The following is a 21,980-nucleotide window of genomic DNA, read 5'->3' as shown; positions in this document are numbered from 1 at the left end:
ACACACACACAAATTAAAGAACATATTTTAGGCAACAGGATTTCAAGTGTCCCCTGACATTAACCACTAACAAATCAAATAAAGGATTTAGGAAGTACTTCTTTATATAGAGAGTGGTGAGAATGTGGAACTTGCTACCACATGGAGTGGTTGAAGCAGATAGCATTGATGCAGGAGGCTTGATGCATACAAAAGGGAGAATGGAAAAGGGGGATACAGGGGGGCAGGGCAGGAAGAGGTAACGAGAGTGGGAGGAGGCTCGTGTGAAGTTAAACACTGGCATAGACCAGTTGGGTCAAATGGCCTGTTTTCTTTGCTGTAGATTCTATATAATTCTATCACACCATGACACAATGCATAGCAACACTGGCTTATGAGTGTCGCTATCTCCATACTGTAATGTTTCACAAACATGTATGTGAACACTGTAGTTTAAATCAATCCATCTTTGCACCTAGGTAGAGGGGAATAATAACAACAACTTGCACTTAAATAACACCTTTAAAAGCAAACCGTTCCACAAAGTACTCCACATGGAAGCAGGAAACAGACGCTGAGCAGGAATTAGGAGGAGAACTAGGAATAAAATAGATTTGTTTTACGATGGTTAAATAATGCAACTTTTGACGCCATTTTGTAAGAATAATTTAGAATGGTTAAAGCACACTTACCCAACGCTTTGCAGCCTCGCTTATCAGGTCGTAGTTCATAGCCCTGAACACACCAGCACTGGAATCCTCCTTCTAAGTTGGTACAGCCTTGACTGCAGTATCCGTCCTCAGCACACTCATCAATATCTGCAGAAATCAGTACAACAGTTACCACAATGCTCTCATCGGACCACTGTGACTCTTGCAAAGAGGGTAAGTTAATGCTTATGACGTAGAATGCTTCCCTTCCCCTTACATCTCCTGTACTCCTAGTTACACAGCCACATAGATAACATTCACCAGTGAATGGCGGCTCTGAAGTCACTGAGGAAATGACATCTTATGTACATGATTTATTTGACATTACACAAGAATACAAGGACTGGTCAGTGAGAAAAATACAGATGCATTTCCTCCAGCAGAGCCCCTCTTACTTTTTAAACAAGTAAGAGCCCAGGCTTGTGGGTGGGATGGAGGGATAATAACATACCAAAATATGTGGAAAAAGTTTGAAAACTGGCACAAGTGTCAGCACCTTCCAACAAAGTGTTCGAAATAAATACAAATGCTCATTCTTATGATTTGCAATTGTCAATAGAAAACAATGACTAGATTGTTAATCTCAGAAAACCCCCCAACTCTGGCTGAATTCAATTAAAATAAACTCATAGGAGCTTAAAGCAGCTGAAGCTCTGATAAGATCTATTTTGTCAGCCGCCACCAATTGTATTAACAAGACTGAATGGTAAGCAATATTCGCTATGTCTCAGCAATGGAAATTTTTTTTTCATGCGTTCAGGTCAAGAAATGTTAATGGGAAAATCATGCACATTGCCATTTTGGCCATTCAAAAAGTACTCCCAGCTCAGATATGGCACATTCCAGCTGGAGCTAAGCTCTCAATACTCTGTCCCAAAAATGGGCTTTAGCCACAATCCCAAAAGAGCACCCATCTGCATCACATTGATTTTTTTTCCCATTATCCAAACCAGCCTTCATTGTGGTTTCTCTCGAGTGAAACTGAGTGCCAAATTCGAGCGGTCTTATGCTGTGAGCCCAAACCAACTAGCACTGGGTTGAGATTGCACAATTTAATTTAATGTAGAATCCTTACAGCCAGCAGACAAAGCAGTGCCTCATCAGCTTGGACTGGTGTGAACCCAGATCTTACTGCACCAAGTCCAACTGGAAAAAATAGGATAACTACAGTATTTGCTTCTCCAGAATTAACAACTTAGCAAACCAACAAAAGCTGACCAGCAGCTTCACAAAAGCTGACACATCCCTAGAAAAGCTAACAGCTGAAAAAGAGTCCTGAATATGCCTAGTAACACATGAAGACAAGGGGTTGCACTAAAGGTGAAGCAGGACATGAAGGTCATAACTCAAGTAAATATACCCAACATTTAATCATTGTTGTAGCGAAAAAATCCTTAAGCGCAGAAATGGTGAATGTAGAAATTACTAAAGGAGAATGTGAGTACTAAAGGTGTGAGATTTATTTTCTGGATGTCAGCAAATGCCTACCCCAGAAGGTTTTGACTTCTGACACTTCATGTTGTGCATTTTCCAGCATTTTGGAGCCTAATTGGAAGTCTTTCGGGAGAGAAAGGTAGCAATAGAGCAAGTAATAGTACAGTATTAGGTGGGATCAGACTAAGAGAGAGTACAAGGAAGTCTAAGACTGGTTTGCAGTGCATGTGTGTAAACGCACGAAGCATGGTAAACAAGGTTGGTGAGCTGCAGGCGCAAATAGCCAGATGGGAATACAGTTTCGTGGCAATAACAGAGACCTGGCTCAAAAAACGGCAGGATTGGGTGCTAAATATTCCTGGATACAAGGTGTTCAGGAAAGACAGGGAAGGAAAGAAAGTGGGGGGGTGGCAGTATTGATTAAGGAGAATATTGCAGTACTGGAGAGAGAGGATATCCTGGAGGAGTCAAGGATAGAATCTATTTGGTTAGAGTTAAGAAATAAAAGAGGTGCCAGTACACTACTGGGTGTATTCTATAGGCCACCCAACTAGTGGGAAGGATATAGAGGAGCAAATTTGCAGAAAAATTACAGAGAGGTGCAAAAGCTATAGCAGTAGTGATAACAGGGGACTTCAACTATCCTAATATAGACTGGGATAGCAATAATAATATAAAGGGCAAAGAGGGGGAGGAATTTTTGACATGTATTCAGGATAACTTTCTTAACCAATACGTTTCCAGCCCAACGAGGAAGGAGGCATTGCTGGACTTGGTTCTCGGGAATTCACGGGCCAAGTGCAGCAAGTGTCAGTAGGGGAACATTTAGGGAGCAGCGATCACAGTATCATAAGGTTTAGAATAGCTATGGAAAATTACACTGACCACTGTAAAGTAAAAATACTCAATTGGAGGAGGGCCAATTTCAATGGGATGAGAACAGAGCTGGCCCGGGTAAATTGGAAACAAAGATTGGCAGACAAAACTGTAATTGAACAGTTGGCGGCCTTTAAAGAGGAGATGGTTTGGGTACAGTCTAGGCACATTCCCATGAAGGGGAAAGGTAGAGCAACTAAAGCCAGAGCTCCCTGGATGACAAAAGAGAGAGTAAGATGAAATGGAAAAAAGGGGCATATGACAGATTGATAACACAAGTGAGAACCAGGCAGAATATAGAAAGTTCAAAGAGGAAGTGAAAAAGGAAATAAGAGGGGCAGAGAGACAGTATGAGAATAGACTGGCGGCCAACATAAACGGGAATCCAAAAGTCTTCTACAGGCATGTAAACAGTAAGTGTGTAGTAAGATGAGGGCTGGGGCCAATTAGGGACCATAAAGGAGATCTCATGGAGGCAGAGGGGATGGCTGAGGTACTGAGTAATTTGCATCTGTCTTTACCAAGGAAAAAGATGCTGCCAGAGTCTCAGTAAAGGAAGATATAATTGAGATACTGGATGGGCTAAAAATTGATGAAGAAGAGGTACTAGAAAGGCTAGCTGTATTTAAAGTATGTAAGTCACCTGGTCCGGATGGGATTGCTGAGGGAAGTAAGGGTGGAAATTGTGGAGGTACTGGCCATAATCTTCCAGACATCCATAGATACGGGGGTGGTGCCAGGGGACTGGAGAATTGCAAATGTTTCACCCTTGTTCAAAAAAGGGTGTAAGGATAAACCCAGCAACTATAGGCCAGTCAGTTTAACCTCAGTGGCGGGGAAACTTTTAGAAACGATAATCCGGGACAGAATTAACAGTCACTTGGACAAGTGTGGATTGATTAGGGAAAGCCAGCACGGATTTGTTAAAGGCAAATTGTGTTTAACTAACCTGATAGAGTTTTTTGATGAGGTAACAGACAGGGTAGATGAGGGCAATGCGGTTGACGTGGTGTATATGGACTTTCAAAAGGCGTTTGATAAAGTGCTGCATGGTAGGCTTATCATCAAGATTGCGGCCTATGGAGTAAAGGGGGCAGTCGCAACATGGATACAGAATTGCTAAGGGACAGGAAACAGAGTAGTGTTGAACGGTTGGTATTCGGACTAGAGGGAGGTGTACAATGGTGTTCCCCAGGGGTCGGTGCTGGGACCACTGCTTTTCTTGATATATATTAATGATTTGGACTTGTATGTACAGGGCACAATTTCAAAATTTGCAGATGACACAAAACTTTGAAGGGTAGTAAACAGTGAAAAGGATAGTGATAGACTTCAAGAGGATATAGACAGGCTTGTGGCATGGACAGACATGTGGCAGATGAAATTTAATGCAGAAAAATGCAAAGTAATACATTTCAGTAGGAACAACAAGGAGAGGCAATATAAACTAGAGGGCACAACTCTAAAAGGGGTACAGGAACAGAGAGATCTGGGGGTATATGTGCACAAATCGCTGAAGGTGGCAGGGTAGGTTGAGAAAGTGGTTAAAAAAGCATATGGGATCCTGTGCTTTATAAATAGAGGCATAGAATACAAAAGTATGGAAGTCATGATGAACCTTTATAAAACATTGGTTCGGCCACAACTAGAGTATTGTGTCCAGTTCTGGGCACTGCACATTACGAAATATGTGAAGGCCTCAGAGAGAGTGCAGAAGAGATTTACTAGAATGATTCCAGGGATGAGGGGCTTTAGTTACGTGGATAGACTGGAGAAGCTGGGGTTATTCTTCTTGGAGCAGAGACGGTTGAGAGGAGATTTGATAGAGATTCAAAATCATGAAGGGTCTAGACAGAGTAGATAGAGAGAAACTGTTCCCATTGGCGGAAGGGTCAAGAACCAAAGGACATCGATTTAAGGTGATTGGCAAAAGAACCAAAGGTGACATGAGGAAAAACTTTTTTACACAGCGAGTGGTTAGGATCTGGAATACACTGCCCGAGGGGATGGTGGAGGCAGATTCAATCATGGCCTTCAAAAGGGAATTGGATAAGTACTTGAAAGGACAAAATTTGCAGGGCTACAGGGATAGCACGGGGGAGTGGGACTAGCTGGTTTGCTCTTGCATAGAGCCAGTGTAGACTCAATGGGCCAAATGGCCTCCTTCCGTGCTGTACCCTTTCTATGATTCTAATATAATTCTGCCTTTCAGGCCAAAACTAGTTTCTTCTGGAACATCTGTAACTGCCACAACCAGCAATGGGGGAAAACAATGGTTCTAAAAACTTTCAGTCCTGCTTCTAACAGATATGATTGGTTCTGACAGTCTCCAGTTGTGCAGATCTGACTGGTCTGAGTGGTTCATATTGACAATCCCAATTCCCAGTGAAAAAAGCTGGCTTTTTTTATGAAATGCTGACAAGCTGACACACGAGTTGAAAAGCTGAATGTTCACTTGATAAGATGGTGGTCAGCATGAAGGACATTTTTAGAACGAACATTAATTAACTTTCCACTCATCAAAGACTGCTACTTGAACTTTAACCAGAGGAGGTTAATCCTAAAAGGAAACGTTAGACAAAAAGCTAATGACTGGGGCAGTGAGCAGCTGTAACTGATGTGATCAAATGGCCCTTGTGTCAGGATGGCCAGCATTTGGATCACCCCTTTGTGCTCTTAACACCAATCAACCTAGTCAACTAAAGGCAGTTCAACACTCCTGCTCACGTTTATTGTTGAGCTCACAAAACCAAAACTACACTTATCACACACTTATGCCTCTCCTCCCTAAAGGTCTGCCACTGATCTGAAACATTGGATTTTATAACCCCCCCCCTTGCTTGGTTTACTTAATCAGGGACACCTGTGATGACATTGGAAGCCTTGCTGGCTGCCACCATCCACTCCCCATGGCCCTAGTGCCCTAAACTAACAGGAGTGGATGTATACTTCATCACAGTGGCTACCAAAGCACAAATGCAGCATGACACCAATAAAACTTTACAGCTGGGGAGACCAACACACCGATGTTACTGGCAAGTTGGCGAGTTGTTCTAAAACAAAAGCAGAAAATGCTGGAAAAACTCGGCAGGTCAGTCAGCATCTGTTGAGAGATTAGACGTGGCCCGTGGAGGTGGTCACTCTGGCTGCCTGCCTCTCTTCCACGGCTTTGTCCGTGCCCAGGTGGCCCTGGAAAAGGAGCACACGGTGTCCGCCGGTACACTTGAGGCCTTTCGTGACCGGAGGGCACTGCAGGGTCAGGCATGTGCAGATAGTGAAAATAATATTATTGTTTAATTTGATTAAGTTTGCTTTGTCTTTCATATGACTTGGGTGTTTATTAGTTGTGCCCCTCTAAAAAGGGGCACTTTTGTTAGATTTCTTTTATTTGATTCTTTTAGAAAAGTATTTTAGAAAAGGCATCTGTTGAGAGAACAGTCAAGTTAACATTTCAGATGAAGACTCTTTGTTTCGTTATTTGAACTTGACAGACCTGTTAATTAATCTGCTATGGCTATATGCGAGGGAATTCGGCAGCCTTGACGCACTTTAATACTAATAAGTAAAAGTTACAATTGTAGGGTCTTACCTTGGCACAATTTTCCACTCTCCATTAATCGATAGCCTGTGTGACATGTGCATTGTACAGCGCCTCGAACCTGCTGACACTTGTGTGCACATCCACCATTGCTCACATTGCAGCTTTCCTCTTCAGATCGTTCACCTGATTTTAAATCACAAGGTAACTGCTAATGTGTCTTAACTGCAGTGGATATTTCTTTAGCCTGGAAATAATTTCGATATACCTTATTTACGCGGCAGCATGCGATGACACATTGTGCCGACATGCTAAGCCACAGGCTGGTAGAATGCAGTTTTGCCCCTGCAATTCCCCATGCCATGAATTTTCATTCTCAGCTGATCCCATTAAGAGAATAGTGAATGGCAGCACAGTGCTTCCAAAAAGGAAGGGCGGGGGCAGGGATCTCAGCCTTAGCTTACCCTCCCTGCTCACATATCTCCTGGTAGCTTGCTCCAAAATGGCAGCGGCCTAGGAATAGGTCGCCTGCCTATCCACTTGTTCAGGGCATAGTATCTGGTGACAAACTGAAAACAGGAGTAATCTATAGAAAAGAAACACTAGCCAAATATTTATCTTAGAAAAACAAATCTGTTTACCAGTCACATTTTGTCGATAACTGAGTTCTACCCTGAGCACATAGATAAAGGGAGTTTGTAAAAGATAAAACTGCACTCCTCCACAAAAAGTAATTTAAGAAACTTCAAAAATACAAGTTTATGGCATGCATTGATATTTTACTTATTATGTTCAAACTTACGACAGTTCTGGTGTGGGCTTTCGTCACTGCCATCTTCACAATCATTGGCACCATTGCAGACTTTGCGTTGACCAATGCAACGTCCATTACCGCATGTAAACTGATCTGGAGCACAGTGTGGGATTTCTGTGACAAAAGTAGGAAAGTTAACATCTTTAGGGTAACTTTCTGGTTTCATACTTCTGTGGGGAGCTTTGCCCAGTGCCAGTGCAGATCAGAAATTCAGGATACCCTGCATGTGATTTCCTGAACTTTAATTTAAAATGGTTGGAAAATCATGCACATCATTTGCCCAAATTTGCATTGCCAGTAGATGAGGCTCCCATTTGAAGCACAAAATCACAACGCTATCCCCTCACGTCCACTTCAGCCATTAAAATAACCAGCTCGACAACAGCTAATGCCATCTGCCACAGATCTTACTTGTAGTAATCACAGTAGTCTGATCTTTGCACCATTTATTATCCCCTGACCTGACTGTGGAAGGCAATGACTTAGTATGATGAGCTAGTATGTGTGTGTGCATGTCACCTACAAGAATGATGGAGCAATCTGATGAGTCTGTGGTATGGGCATAGAGCCTTGCGTACTGGCTGCGCATATCAGCAGTTCAGGCACATCCTGCCCATAATACGCCACCAATATGCCAAAGGTAGTTTCGCTGAGTGACCTGGTAGCCAGTGGTAGAATGCTAGACTCTCAAAAATCTTATCAACTGCGCTCAGATGCACTAAATTGGCCCATTGTTCTGTGATAATCACTGGCCCTCTGCTGGTATTACTACTTCTGGTCTCAAATTGCACTTCAAGAAAACATCGACATCATTTAGTAATTCCCATTGTCACCTGTCTTTTCACAGTCTTCTTCATCACTGTTATCAGAGCAATCGTCCTCTCCATCACATCGCCACGACAACCGTATACAGCGACCTGACTTGCAGCGGAACTGGTCCGTCGTACATTGTGAGGCAGCTGCGCAAGAACAAAATACAGCATATTTATTCCTTTCCTCTGATTTATCAGTGATAGAAACTATTATATTATCGGTCACTCACGACAACTGTTTCTCAGATACTTGTTTAGAATGTGTTTTTGAAGAACGTGATTTAAAAAGACTTACTGCAATTTTTCTCATCCGACTGGTCATCGCAGTCAAAATCGCCATCACATCTCCAGCCAGCATTGATACAGAGCCCACTGTTACAGAGAAACTCGCCCGACCGACATGGATGATGGGATGCTGTGGAGAAGAACCAAGAAAATTAAATTATTACATGCGCTAGGGTAGATACTTCTATTTTAAAATTAAAATTTCCTAATCAACAGGCCTGAACCAGAATATAAAAATAATTTTATAAAACTTTCTAGGGGATTAAAATCAGATAACCTTAAAAGTGTAAAATCTGCAGTTTCCCATTTGAAATTTCAAGTATAGAAAAATATTGTTGTTGCACTGGTCGAAGATCTTAAATTATCATTTTAGAAGTGCCTGTCTGGTATGTACTGCTGCATTTCTCTGCTTCTGCCACTAGAGGCTCACAGTAAGCTATGTAAAAGATGCAATCGCTCAAGTCATAGAAACTGGTACTCACAGTTGGTTCAATTCACAGGTCCAACTGCTTTAACACACACAGGCCCCGAGATTTTAACGCGGAGCCAGGTAGGATGCGGAGGAGTACGTAATCAGCCAAAGAACCCAACAAGGCCAGAGAGGTGGAGGCCCTACTGAACTTAACGGCAGAGCCTCATTAGAATATTGTTGGGCCGCATCCTGCCCGGCAACCGACCAAATGGACAGCCATGTGTCGGTGGGAGGGAGGGAAAACTAGCTGCAGGAGGTCCCAATCGGGGACCTGTGGGGACGGTCCCTGGCACTCGGAAGGGAGTATCAGCTCCACGCTCGCGATCGGGGGGCGGGCTCCCGATCGGGAGGGGAGAGGGAGGCTCACGATCAGGACGGGAGACGAGATCAGGGCCGGGGGAGGCAGAAGGCTCAGGGCAGAGATCATGGCTGGGGGGAGTGGAGAGACCCCGGGAGTGATCGAGGCTGGGGGAGGTCGAAGGCTTCTTTGTGAGGCCTGGGGGGAGAACACCTGCTCCTCCTGGCCCACACAGAGTGCTAAAAGAACAGATCTTTAGCACTCACCTTAGTGAGTTGGCAGCTCCCGCCTCGGATCAGCTGCCGGGCTGCAAACAGCTCGGCCCCCCCCTCACTTCCAGTTAAATTTAATTTGTGGCGCTGATGATGTCAGCCGTGACTTTGGGATATTAATTAGGAGTCTCGTCAATGGCCTGTTTTCTGTATGTTAAAATTTAAAGGGGCTGGAATGGGGTCAGGGTGCTCGATCCTGACATTTTAACCCATCTCATCCCCTGCTTTCTGAAGGTTGTGACTAAACAAAGACTGGTATTAAAAATTGGAACTGCATAATCTTCTACCCTGGCACATGAACAAATTCTAATTATCCATGTTTGAAATTCAAAATATTCTAAAACAGAGTGTTCACATTGAACATGTGTGAGATCCTCGAATTTTATAAGCATCCTGGGATCTAGAAGCTCATTGAGAAATAAAGCTGCCATATTTAGGATCTCCGCATGATAATAATAGATAATATATGACAATAACAGTAGCATTATTCTTCATCTGCAAGAAGCTACCGAATTTCTCTATTTCTTTGCCACTTTTCTTCACTCTGTCCCTCTCTTGACACCTTGCAGCAGATACAATTCCATGAGCAGTGGTCACTCCCTGGTATCGTACTCTAATAATTATTATTCGCATCAGCCTTGCCAGTGAATGTCAGCAGGCTTTTATACCATGGGGAGCATCACAGCTAAGCACAATCCTGTACTCACTCCCTTTCCACATATACACACTTCAAGCTTGGACAGTAATCAGGCACTTTGGCAAATATTCCCTCCCAATTTGCATCATACCACCATGGTTAGATTAGCTAACTCAGCACCTAAGAATGCCCCAGTGTGTCTCACCCTTCCATTTTTTCTCCAACCCTCAGCATAAGCTCCTGGGCTTTTCGAATGTATATTTACAAAGAATGTCTTGATTTTCTACAGCACCGTATCACACCTCAGAAATGTCTCAAAGCACTTTCACAGTGAATTACTTTTTAAGTGCAGTCTTGGGGCTCGATTTTAGGGTCGGGTTTCCTGCGGGTTTCCAGCGGGGGGGCCCCGAAAATCCCGATATGCGGTCACGTGACCGGATCGCGCCGCGATCCCGACCACTTCCGGGTTCCCCGATGACGTGCGGGGCTGCGTGCGCGGCCCCCGCTGGTGGGAATCCCGCAGGCAATTAAAGCCAGCGGGGTTCCACTTGAGAGTACTTACCTTGCTTGTTGAGGTCAGTTAATGAGCTGAATCAGCTGTCAAAAGAGGAAGTGTGGGATTTCACCTGCATCGCAGCGTGTTTCCCACACTGGGGGAAACAGTCTCTCTCCAACCAGGCGTGTTGCAGCCAGCAGCCTGTGGCAGGTGCCAAGGTGCACTCCACGGGGGAGAGCCCTCACCCACGCAGGAGGCCACCGCGTCACATAGGGCAACCCCTGCCCCCCACCACCCCCCGCCAAGCCAGAGGACAGACCGACACGAAACCGCAGCCCCAGCCCGAGGAACCACCCACCTACCCTGCACAACCCCTCAGACCAACACCTGCCAGATGAGTGGTGCGTGGACACCCTCGGAGGACGAACAGCATGACCAGCCCCAGCAGCCTCGCAATCCACGCCGTCCACCACAGAGACGTGGAGCCCCCCAACACGGTGTTGTTGCACGCCCACCTGCACAGCAGGAGGGAGGGCTACCGCAGAGAGAGACGCATCGCAGAGGGCACTACCCTCGCCACAGGGTCCACAGACCGAGGCGCAGCTCCCCGGACCTCTCCGAGCAGCAGTGCACACGGAGGCGCAGATTCGCTCGACATGTAGTCGTGGAGATCTGCAGGCTCTTTCATGCCGAGCTGCTCCTGGCTGGCCCCAGCACCAACTGCTTACCTGTCGCTGTCAAAGTCACCACTGCCCTCCACAACTTCTCCTCCGCATCCTTCCAGGGTGCAGCCGGGTACACCGCCGATGTCTCTCAGTCGTCTGCGCGGACGAGCCCTGCAAATACACCTGCACCTACTCTGCAGTAACACGATGGGTGGCATCAGTGGTGGGTCCTCATAGTGATACCCAGGAGCGGACATTATTGGACACAACGGACAGGATTCGCGGAGACATGGCAGTGGTGGTGCCAATATAATGTGTGCTGTTTGTTGCTCTGAAATTCAATATAGGTAACACCCATGACAAACCCTCAGACACCCTTGTGCACCCCCTTCATGCTCACAACACGTTTGCCTTACGCTGCCTACTGCACATATGTGATGCATGCCCTGTGGCTGCAGCACAGGTGGTGGCAGGTTGAGTGAGGCTGGCCGTGAAGGAGATGCACGAGAGGGTGAGTATGGGATGGAGCCATGAGATTGTATGAGGATTGGGTTGCGTGTTAGTGGCAGGATGAGTACTGGCGAGGTGAGTAGGTGGAGGTAAGATGAGGATGGGGTTTGAGTGGGTATGAAGGGTGATGTGACAGAGTAGTGTTGGCGGTGCCGAAGGAGATGTGGGGTGGGGGCAGTGTTGTGGCAGACGGAGTGTAGGGGAAAGACTTTGTGTTCTCACTGTGGCTGACCTACTGCGGTCATTGCAGCGCCTCCTGCACTGTACGCAGGTGGGCCATATGTTGGTGGCGCAGGTGACCCCCTCTGCCACCTCGAGCCAGGCCTTCCTGGTGGCAGAGGCAAGCCGCTTCCTCCCGCCCGCCGGGGGGATGATCTGTGTCCTCCCCCTCCTCCTCACCCCATCTGATGATACCTGGGGTGAGGCATCATTAAACTGGGAGCAGCCTTCCCCCTGGGCTGCTCCATGCTGCAATTTGTTCCATTGGTTGCAGCATCTGTCAGTGGAGGACTGCCCCTTTAACTAGAGAGCCTCCAGCTGACAGATCGTACTGCGCATGCGCAGCCCGCCCGACGCGCAGGCCAGCGGCGCGGACCCCGGAGGATCAGGTAATTGATTCCTATTAGTGTGTTGCCTGCTACGATTGCGCGGGCAACCCACTAATTTCACCGAGCGTGTTGACCACGCTCCCGAAACCCAACCCGCCGGAAACCCGCAGGCCTCGTAAAATCGAGCCCTTGGTATCTAAGTGAAATGTAGCAGCCATTTTGCACACAGCAAAATCCCACAATTGACCAGTTAACCTGTTTTTGGTGTTGTTGGTTGAGAACAATGGGTTGACCAATTTCCTGCTCTTCGAAATAGTGCCATGGCATCCTTTAAGGTGCACGTGAACCTGCCTTCTAAATAGAGCAAGAATGTATCTTATTGTTCTATGTGAACTAATTTAATTGCCACAGCACCAAGGCCGCCCTGGTCAAAGTCACCAATGACATCCTGTATGACTTCAATCATGGTGGGTTATCCCTCCCAATCCTCCTTTTCCACCATGAAATTCAACATACTGAACATCCTCCTCCACACTCTGGCTGATTGCCTGCACTTGGTTCTACTTCCACTGACTACATTGGGACATCTCCCGAAATGGCTTCTCTTCCCACTCCGGCATGGTCACGTCTGTAGTACCCCAAGGTTCCATCCTTAACCTCATTTACGTACTGCCCCTCGGAGACATTGTCTACAGTATAGAGTCAGCTTTCATATGTAAGTGGACAAAACCCAGTTTAATCTCCTTCATCACCTCTGTTCTGTCAGACTGCCTATATGAAATCTAGCTGTGAATAAGGCAGAAGTTTCTCCAATTGAATATTGGGAAAACTGAATTCACCTTATCCAGTTCCCTCCAAAACCACCATACCCCTGCCCCTGACTGCACCCCCTCCCAAGCTATGTGCTGCACAATCGAGTCAAAACCTCTGTGCTGCATAGTAGGCTTTCAACTTTTGTCTCCTGTTCAGTCCTGAGCAAAGCCTCTAATCCCCTATCCTATCCATCAATAAGACCACCTTCTCCTGTCTCTACACCAATGCCCTTGTCCATCCCTATCTTACCACACTACCACTGAAACCCTTATCCATACTTTTGTTACCTCAAAGACTCAACTTCTCCAACACCCCTTTGTCAGACTCTCAAACTCCATGCTACACAAACTCCAACTTGTCCAAAAACCTGTCACCCATCTCCTGTCTCGCACTAAGTCCGGCTCATAAACCACCCCTGTCCTCACCAATCTCTACCGCCTCAGTGTCCCATACTGCACCAAATTCAAAGTCCTTGTTCTCATTTACAAATCCTTCCATGACACTGCCCCACTTTATCTCTGGAGCCTCCTCTAGCCCTATGCCCCAGTAAATGCCCTACAATCATCTCAATCCAGCCTCTCCAGCACTTCCCCATCTCCACTCTCTTCACTCGATGACAATCTTGGTTGTACTCTCTGGAACACTTTTCATAAACTTCTCTATAATGCTATTTCCTTCTCCGCCTTTAAAAGCCTCCTCAAAAGCTATTTTTATGACTCTACATGGGCCATTTTTCTTAAATTCTTCTAAAACCACTCATTCCGTACTCTCCAGTATAAAGAGCTTGAGACATTTTATTACATTAAAGGCGCTATGCAAATGCCAATTGTTGTTGTTGGAAAGACTTTTTCATTACTGCACTCAAATTGTTTACTTAAAGTACCCATAGCACTTCATCAGTCTCCAAATCTATTTCTGGATGTTTCTGTCCAGCATTATATCCATCAAAGAAGAATGCCTGTGTTTGAAGGCACAACATAAACCATGGGTAGACATTACTGAAAATGGCGAGTCATTTCCCCTGGCCAGCGCAATGGATTCCTGAGGACCACAGAAAGATACCTGGACTCTTTTGAAAAAAATCCTTTAGAGACTATCTTTGATGTGACCTTTTTGGAACAAATACAAATGTGATTTGCCACCATCTGAATTCTTCTGATATTTGTCTATTTTGCAAACTACAGAGGGCAGGATTGTTGATAACCCAAGTAATGATGGTCTGCAGTGTTAGCCAAAATATTTGGGGTGGTACCTTTGCATAGTGAAATGTGACTCCACCACATTGCCTGTTTTTCTCCTCGTCACATTCCTCTTTTATGAATGTTATCCCTGTTTAATTATAGTTATAAATAATTAAGCCTTTGAGCACAGAAATACTTTTAGTATCTAAGAAAAAAAGATGTTTTCCATCACTAATCTTCAAAATGATCCCCAGCTGGAGAATAAAATTGAATGAAATCACTAGATGTGGAATATGCTTCTATTTATATAGAGGATATAGAGATGATTGGGAATCGGCTGAAAGGCTGAAACGCAATCGAGGGAGTCAGATCAAGTTGTGTGTCTTGAGAATAAAGATTAAGCAGATTAAAAAAAATCAAAACTCTTAAGACTGTGTCGTCACTCACAACATATACCCAATATTCTCCGTTTCTTGTAACATATATATAGTTGATGACTTTTCAAAAACTATACAATTGGCGTTAGGGCTTTCTTGTTTGTGCCCATATGTTAAGTTTCTGCTGAGAAATGTTCAGTTACTGCTGCCAAATATCATTATGGCGTATTATTTGTGGTGCGGATGTGCAACATGTGACACGGAGAGGGAATTTTACAGGCAACAAAATATGTACTTTCCTCATATGACAGGAAGGGACAGTTTTACTTTTAAAAATAGCACTGTGCTTCATTAGGAGAGTTACTGGCTCTGTACTTGCTTATAAACTGTTAAATATCTAACTTCTTCCAGCTCTGACAAAAGGTCACGACCTGAAACGTTAACTCTGTTTCTCTTTCCACAGATGCTGCCTGACCAGCTGAATATGTTCAGTATTTTCTATTTTTATTTGTGTAATAGATGGATGGATTGATTAAATAGACAGTAATAGGTAATGTGGGTGGTTCCATGGGAAGATAATTGCACAGTTGAGGAGATGCTGACAATGAACAGCAACCGTGGTACAAATTGAACGGTGTGAGCTGTGCAGTATGGCTGGTGTGCAATGAGACAGGTGTGCGAGATATGGCCAATGTGTGAGGTTTGATTCGTCTGTGACGAGATGTGGAAATGTGTGATGCCACAGCTGCATGGATTGTCCAAAAAGCAACAACGAAGAAAATACCTGCATGTTCTGCCATTTGAATCTGCATCCTACAGAAAACATGAGGGGGATGGGGAATGTGGAATGTTTTGCACTAACTATATTACAGTGCATTCTATATTACAGTGCATTCTACAGGTGACAAAAGATTGAGGTTCTCAAAGGTTGCAAGGAACATGTGTTGGATATACTAGATGGGAACATATAATGAAATCTGGAGCCTATTTATAGCACCTATGTATTAACAATGTTTTTCACACTGGGGAAAAAGCATCACTTCAGTTTGTAGAGCATATCCAGCCCACCAGTTAAAGTTAGGTTTTATTATTTCATAGTTATCTCAAACAGTCTGGGCAAGAGTTTCAAATTACTTGGATCCTTCTTGTTACTGTAATAGACACATCTTAAAAGACGCCACTGCAGGATTATATTACTAATCACAGTCTCTCACTGAAATCACTCTAACAGAACTACTCGGCTCAACACTTCAATTTTAAACAGCCACTAAATGTTCAGCCCGCTGGAACCTACAGTACAGGAAAAAGTAAAAGACTGCCTTTAGTAAAATATAAATCAAGCCAAGTGGAATAAGATTATATGTTCACGTCTTACAACATCTTTCATCCAAATGCAAACTGGATCATTTAACTAACAGCTGTTATTTTTAGGGAAATTGTCCCCACAAATAAGTTGCTCTTGCAGAAACTGAGATTTCAATCCATTTGATGTTCAAATGAATATTCAAATGGTATCTTACAATCTCATTTTACATCTCGAAGTGTATCCAAGACACACAGGATAATCAGTCTAATCCTGTTGGATATAATAGGTCCCATAGGCAGTCACCAGATTTTGTTGCCCAATTCCAAATAATTCCATTATCTGGATATGTTCTCATCCAGCACATCTTCGCCACCGAGATGGAAAACAAGAGTCTGCGACCCACAGCCACTGTGCTTAAAGGGACATTCTCAACGTTTGAAAACCGCTGGCAATCATTATTTATCAACCTGGTAAAGGGGCTTATTCTGTGATCGAGAAGCTATGCATAAAGGGAGTGCAAGACAGAGGTGGAGCTACAACACTGTAACCCCGATTCTCCAACATGCACTCCCATCAAGTGTGGATCCCTGCACTGTATTTCATGCTGTAACAATCAATTCAGATTGTCCCTGCCTGAAATAGTGTGAATCAACTTTTAAAACATGCAGAGCACATGTAGCATTCTAGATATCTTTCTTTTTAATGTTGTAAGTTCCTCTCCTTTTGTCCCCCAAAGTTATGTCCCTTCAGTCCTGTATTTATGACATTCTCCTTGATCAGGGGGTTAAGACAATCGAAACCCAGAACATCACCCCAGTCGCTGTCAAAACGGTCCTCTCATCGACCCACCAGCAGTCACAATCCAACGGTGCTCTCTCCACCCCTGGCCGTTTGCTTCTCTTCCCCAAACAACACGGCCAGCCAGACAAATTTGTCCTCCACAGGTAGCTTGGTCATAAATATTTGTTGGGTCTGGTATCCAATGGCCTAGCTGACAGGCAGTCCACACCTTCTAAACTTCTTCCTTGATCTTTGTGGATGGCATTAAATAGTTTTGACAGGAATTTCAGTTTAGAATAGAAAGAATTAATTGTTGTAACAAAGTGTTTTGAAGCTGTTTAGAAAATCTAAACATTGATTTCACAAGGAAAAATAATTTTCATTGTGTAATAATGCTTAGTGGGTGGAGTGTAGTTTTATTTACAGTCTGAAACATTAAAAGTCAGAAACATTAAAGAATTTAAAGTCAGTGTCCAGATACTTCACAAAGTCATGCTTCATTTCTGCCTGACATTACAGCTCGCAGCACATTTATCCAACCTTTAACCCAGCAAATATGAGAAAGCAAATTGCTGTATGTGAGAAATGTGGTGTTTGTGGACAAAATGTGGGAATGAAGTGCCACAAAGGGAAACTAAATGGGCAATGATGTGTCAAACACTCAAGGCATCTAAGCATGTGAGAATTTAAACTTCCAGCACGATTTAGTGAGTTTTAGAAGGGTTATGCGAGCATGCTATTTCCACTTTGGAAGTGATGTGTAAGTGCACCAAATGGACAGCCATAAAACGTTACGTTTCATTTTATAGACCTGAATTAGTCTACAAATATTTCACAATCTACACTTGGAAAGTGTACAGCAAGATGCCTACCAGGTGGGATCCAACCAAAAATAGCACTCCACTCTTTACCGCCTCCCAGCAAACTCTTCATGTAGGACATTGTGCAAATATGGAGTCACACATATCCTGAAGTTGTAGGTCATCAGGCCGTGACTAAATACTGTTGTATTTCCTACTGTTTTTAATCTTGTGACAATTTTAATTTAGAAATAATAATATCAGTCACTTACCACAGTCTGATTCGTCAGACCAGTCTCCACAATCATCATCACCATCACAGTGGTATATGTCAAGAATACAGCGCCCATAAGCACATTGAAACTCCTCCACACTGCAGTTGGTAACAGGAACATCGGCAGCTAAAAAATTGTAAAAAAGATTAAAGGCAGTCTTAATTAGGTGCAATGATATCTAGGAAATTACTGCATCCGTCTGTCTAACTACCTCGTCCCTTTATTCAGATCATTTTAGAACTTTATTACAGCTGCAGCAACCAGCCTCTCCATTCGGTTTGATTTCCCATCCTCAGAGCTGCCTTGACAAAAGCAAATAGTGCTCAGTCAGGCTTCTAGATAGATCACCTTTAATATTGTATGACTACATTGGCTATGTGTTTCATTTTGACAATGTTCCTTATGCGCTGGTTCTCGAAGGGTTAACCAGTAATCTTTTTGGCTTAAGTTCTTAAAGGAGGATTTGAGAATAGGTGAATTTGACAAAAATAAACGCAATTAGATTTCAACCCGGGCGAGAATCAGCGAGTGATAACAGTGATTAAATTATTTTAACCATACCAGCTATGAACCAGTTGTTCTTCTTGGTGACATGACATGTTTTAAACTCAGCAGCTAATTGGCACAGGTAGAGTAGCCATTGGTTATTTTCTTTTGGTATTAAATTGCTGTAGTGAGAACTGAAAACTGGTATTCCTTACATTGTACAGTCATTGTTTTCTTACATTAACACCTATCAGTTCATGAGATGGTAGTTTCAGTGACATTTCAACGCACTGCCAGTCACCTTAACACTTTAACTCAAAACAGATACAGCTGCCTCGGAGCCAGACAGGTTTTCAGGAAATGTTTGGACTCATCAGTTTAGCGGCCTTACGGCATTGTAGGGCTGAATACTCCTAACTTCCTGTCTTATTGGACACCATAATGCAAGACTGCGGAAATGCATTCACAAAAGCTATTGCAAATAATTAAGTCAATGGCTATGTAACAGGGCACAAAGTGTAATCAAGCCTTTTAATACTGACTGCAGTGTAAAACAATGCTTAATGTGCATCCAATGTGGAGCCATCTCTACATTATAAAGATCCTTCACATTAACAGAGCACTCAATTGCTCAAGCTAATGAAATGTTGATTATTTTTTTCCACTGAAGTCTTATATTCATCAAGGTGGACAAAATAGTGGTGGGAAATGAAGCACTTTTCCCTTTCTAACATTTATCATCAGTACAGGTTAGAAACAGAGAAAAAAACAACTCTACTTTACTCCACTAATAAATCTTAATCCCAATCTCAGGAGACCCATTATTGCACCAGTGTGATATTTCCACCTTCCACACCAATCTAATATTGATGCGTTTTTAAAATACAGAGACTAAGATGTTCCATCTTTTCCCTGCACTACCTATATGCATTAATGAACTTGTTGAATTATTTCACTTCTTCCATTAGTGCCAAAATATTTTCCGAAAATTTACTTCTAAGTGATTGGCCATGGTTTTTAATTATGCCAAGTTACCTATCTTACCTATCTAGAAGAAATCATTTATTTCCACATTGACCGCCAAAGAATTTTGGTGCTTTAATTATTAATCTACTAGTTCATAGAAGGTGCTTGTGAGTGTTTTACTTACTATCCAGGTGTCAAATTATGAAAACAAGCTGATTGAATAGCAATATAGAAGTTGTAACTTGAAAATGGATGACCACATTTACATGGGAACAAGTCAATTAAGTCACTGTCAAGAGTTTGTGGCAGATAGTAGCTACTAGATTTTATGGTTTTGTGTAAGTGCCAGATATCAAGTAATTCCAGAGTTAGTTGACATCCCAAGATATGACATATACTGAAAAAAAATCATAAATAAGATAATGATTTTTCTTGTATTTGTTCATTAGTTTCATTTGTTCACTAGTTACAAACTGGTCAATAACTTCTTGTAAGCAGTATTAATATTTCTCCCACACAATTTTTACAGATTTAATTTCACTGCAGTTAACAATTATCAGAGTCTTAAGAAATATGCTGTTATCGTTTATCACAGGTTTGAATGATTTCTGGGTGTTGGTTTCTGTCGAGCCTGCTGAAGACAATTACAGGATTTACTAACAGCTGGTGATGTTTGCCAAATTATTTAATGACATTTGCCAAGTTACTCACAAATAACCCACCCCTGCCCCAGGATTGTATTAAATTAAACATCAATAAAACCTCAACAGATAAAATTTACCAATAGCATGTGAATAGCCTGACAAATTCTCAAACAGTAGCTTTAATCTTGTTGGGCCACAAAGGAAATAGTGTTGTAATCTGCACCGCACAGAATCCTCACATTTCCAAGACAGAAATGAATAGATTCATTTCAGAACAAGTCATTCGAGTTAAGGTCTGAATTGAGCATTGCATATACTGTCACAGACAGGAGTTCCTGCTGCTCTTCCTTGCGGATACCGGCTGTAAGCAGGTTTGACAGATGTCTGAAAGTGAGAACCAGTGTAACTTGAATTCTTTGAAGTTTAAAAAAAATGTTCCCCTATGAACCATTTCAAACACAGCCACAATTGACAGCTGCTTTGTATCAAAAGGAATGCATAAAATGCAGTTCTAATGAAAACATTTATCGACCTGCACATTTCCAAGATCTCAGTCCTTATGCATACCACCTGCATGCTATAAAAGAGAATATTTGGTGTTTTCCCCTTTGATATGAGGTCTTTGAACTTATTGTTTGTCTGGTGTCGACTATTCTACTGATGTTTGTTTAGCTATCGGTGAAAGCTGTGCACAGAAGCTGAACCAGTTCCAGCAATTAGTTCATCTTAAAGGCACGGTGTTCCTTTACATTATCCTATCCAACGCAGTGGCCAAAAGTTGTGCCAAAAATGTTGTCTGTATGTCAGGTCAAGCAAAATAACCCAATGCTGCAGCAAGCTACATTTTTAAGGACCATATTACTGCAGAAAAGCATGAATCAGACCGATCAACTCTCCCATTTTCAGCTTAAATTTCAAGTGTAAGATCACAGTCTCTCACCCTCTTGATTGAGGATGATACTCGACACTATGTCATCAAATCCCAGTTTCACCATTTATTTTGCTTTCTCTGGCTGTAGATTGACAGAAAAGAAGAGAATACTTTGATGGGCGGATTATCTCACATTCAAAATGGCAGCAAAGGCCCTCCATCGAAACTGTAGAGCTTCTAGAGGGATTTCACCTGCGAATATTCAGATAGTCCACTCCCTCCCCGACGTGCTATTCTCTTGCTTTTTCTCACTCTCATGAAAAAAAAGGAAAACCAACTTAGCATTCAGACTCACAGCTAGGTGGGCCATGTAGGTAGAAGAAATAAAAAGGAAGAAAATTGTAAAATAGAAAAAATATAGGGAAAGCAAAAAGAAAAATAAAGGGGAGAAGAGGATAAGGGAAAAGTGACAATCACATCACTGTTACAAAGAGTCAATACTGCATCCTTTAGTCTGGTGTGGCTCTATTTCCATAATAAAGCAAGTGGAAGCTAATTTTCCTTGCTTGCTCATACAACACTCAAACGCATACAAGGAGCTGCTCATTGACCTGCTACTGTCGGTGTGATTCTTAATGATCAAAAATAGCTAATTGGATCATTAGTTCTTGTTAATCATTAAAATATGAACGATAGAGTAGGGGGCTATCAGGATTTGTTTTTGCATTTTGTGGCTGAGCTTTGTACCACCTGCTTTTATACTGCAGCCAATGCTCACCTTTCCCAGTGTAAGACCACTTCATCTAGACAATTTTTGATAGGTAATTGACTGCAAGTGCTTCTTCCTGGAGATGTGACTCGGTCAATAATAACCGAAGAAAATCAGTGACTCAGTGCATCGACAATAATAGAAGAGAGAACTTGCATTTATGTAGCTCCTTTCACAACCTCAGGATGTTCCAAAGAGCTTTACAGCCAATTAAATACTTTTGAGGGCAGTCACTGTTGTAATGTGGGGAAACACAGCAATCAATTCACGCACAGCAAGGTCCCACATATAGCAATGAGATAATGACCAGATAATCTTTTTTTAAATTCATTCATGGGATGTGGGCGTCGCTGGCGAGGCCGGCAT

General features: G+C 43.1%; 2 protein-coding genes across 2 annotated transcripts in view; both read right to left on the bottom strand.

Annotated features, from left to right (window-relative positions):
- lrp4 (low density lipoprotein receptor-related protein 4) overlaps window positions 1–6,664 on the bottom strand; it is a 108,896-nt gene extending 102,232 nt beyond the window's left edge. The window contains exons 1-2 of the mRNA XM_067994059.1: window positions 6,589–6,664; window positions 672–797 (exon numbers count right to left, since the gene is read on the bottom strand). Of these exons, the coding sequence (XP_067850160.1) occupies window positions 672–797; window positions 6,589–6,613 (151 nt within the window). The 5' untranslated portion in view covers window positions 6,614–6,664. The remainder of the gene's footprint in view (window positions 1–671; window positions 798–6,588) is intronic.
- A 346-nt stretch (window positions 6,665–7,010) lies between these two features.
- The window catches only part of LOC137327785 (low-density lipoprotein receptor-related protein 4-like), a 49,307-nt gene continuing 34,337 nt past the window's right edge, over window positions 7,011–21,980 (bottom strand). The window contains exons 5-9 of the mRNA XM_067993591.1: window positions 17,876–18,004; window positions 8,459–8,578; window positions 8,185–8,310; window positions 7,340–7,465; window positions 7,011–7,123 (exon numbers count right to left, since the gene is read on the bottom strand). Of these exons, the coding sequence (XP_067849692.1) occupies window positions 7,011–7,123; window positions 7,340–7,465; window positions 8,185–8,310; window positions 8,459–8,578; window positions 17,876–18,004 (614 nt within the window). The remainder of the gene's footprint in view (window positions 7,124–7,339; window positions 7,466–8,184; window positions 8,311–8,458; window positions 8,579–17,875; window positions 18,005–21,980) is intronic.

The sequence above is a fragment of the Heptranchias perlo genome, chromosome 12 (assembly GCF_035084215.1).
Source record: "Heptranchias perlo isolate sHepPer1 chromosome 12, sHepPer1.hap1, whole genome shotgun sequence".
NCBI classification, from domain to species: domain Eukaryota; kingdom Metazoa; phylum Chordata; class Chondrichthyes; order Hexanchiformes; family Hexanchidae; genus Heptranchias; species Heptranchias perlo.
The sequence above is the reverse complement of the archived record's forward strand: the minus strand, read 5'-3'. Positions and strand labels throughout refer to the sequence as shown.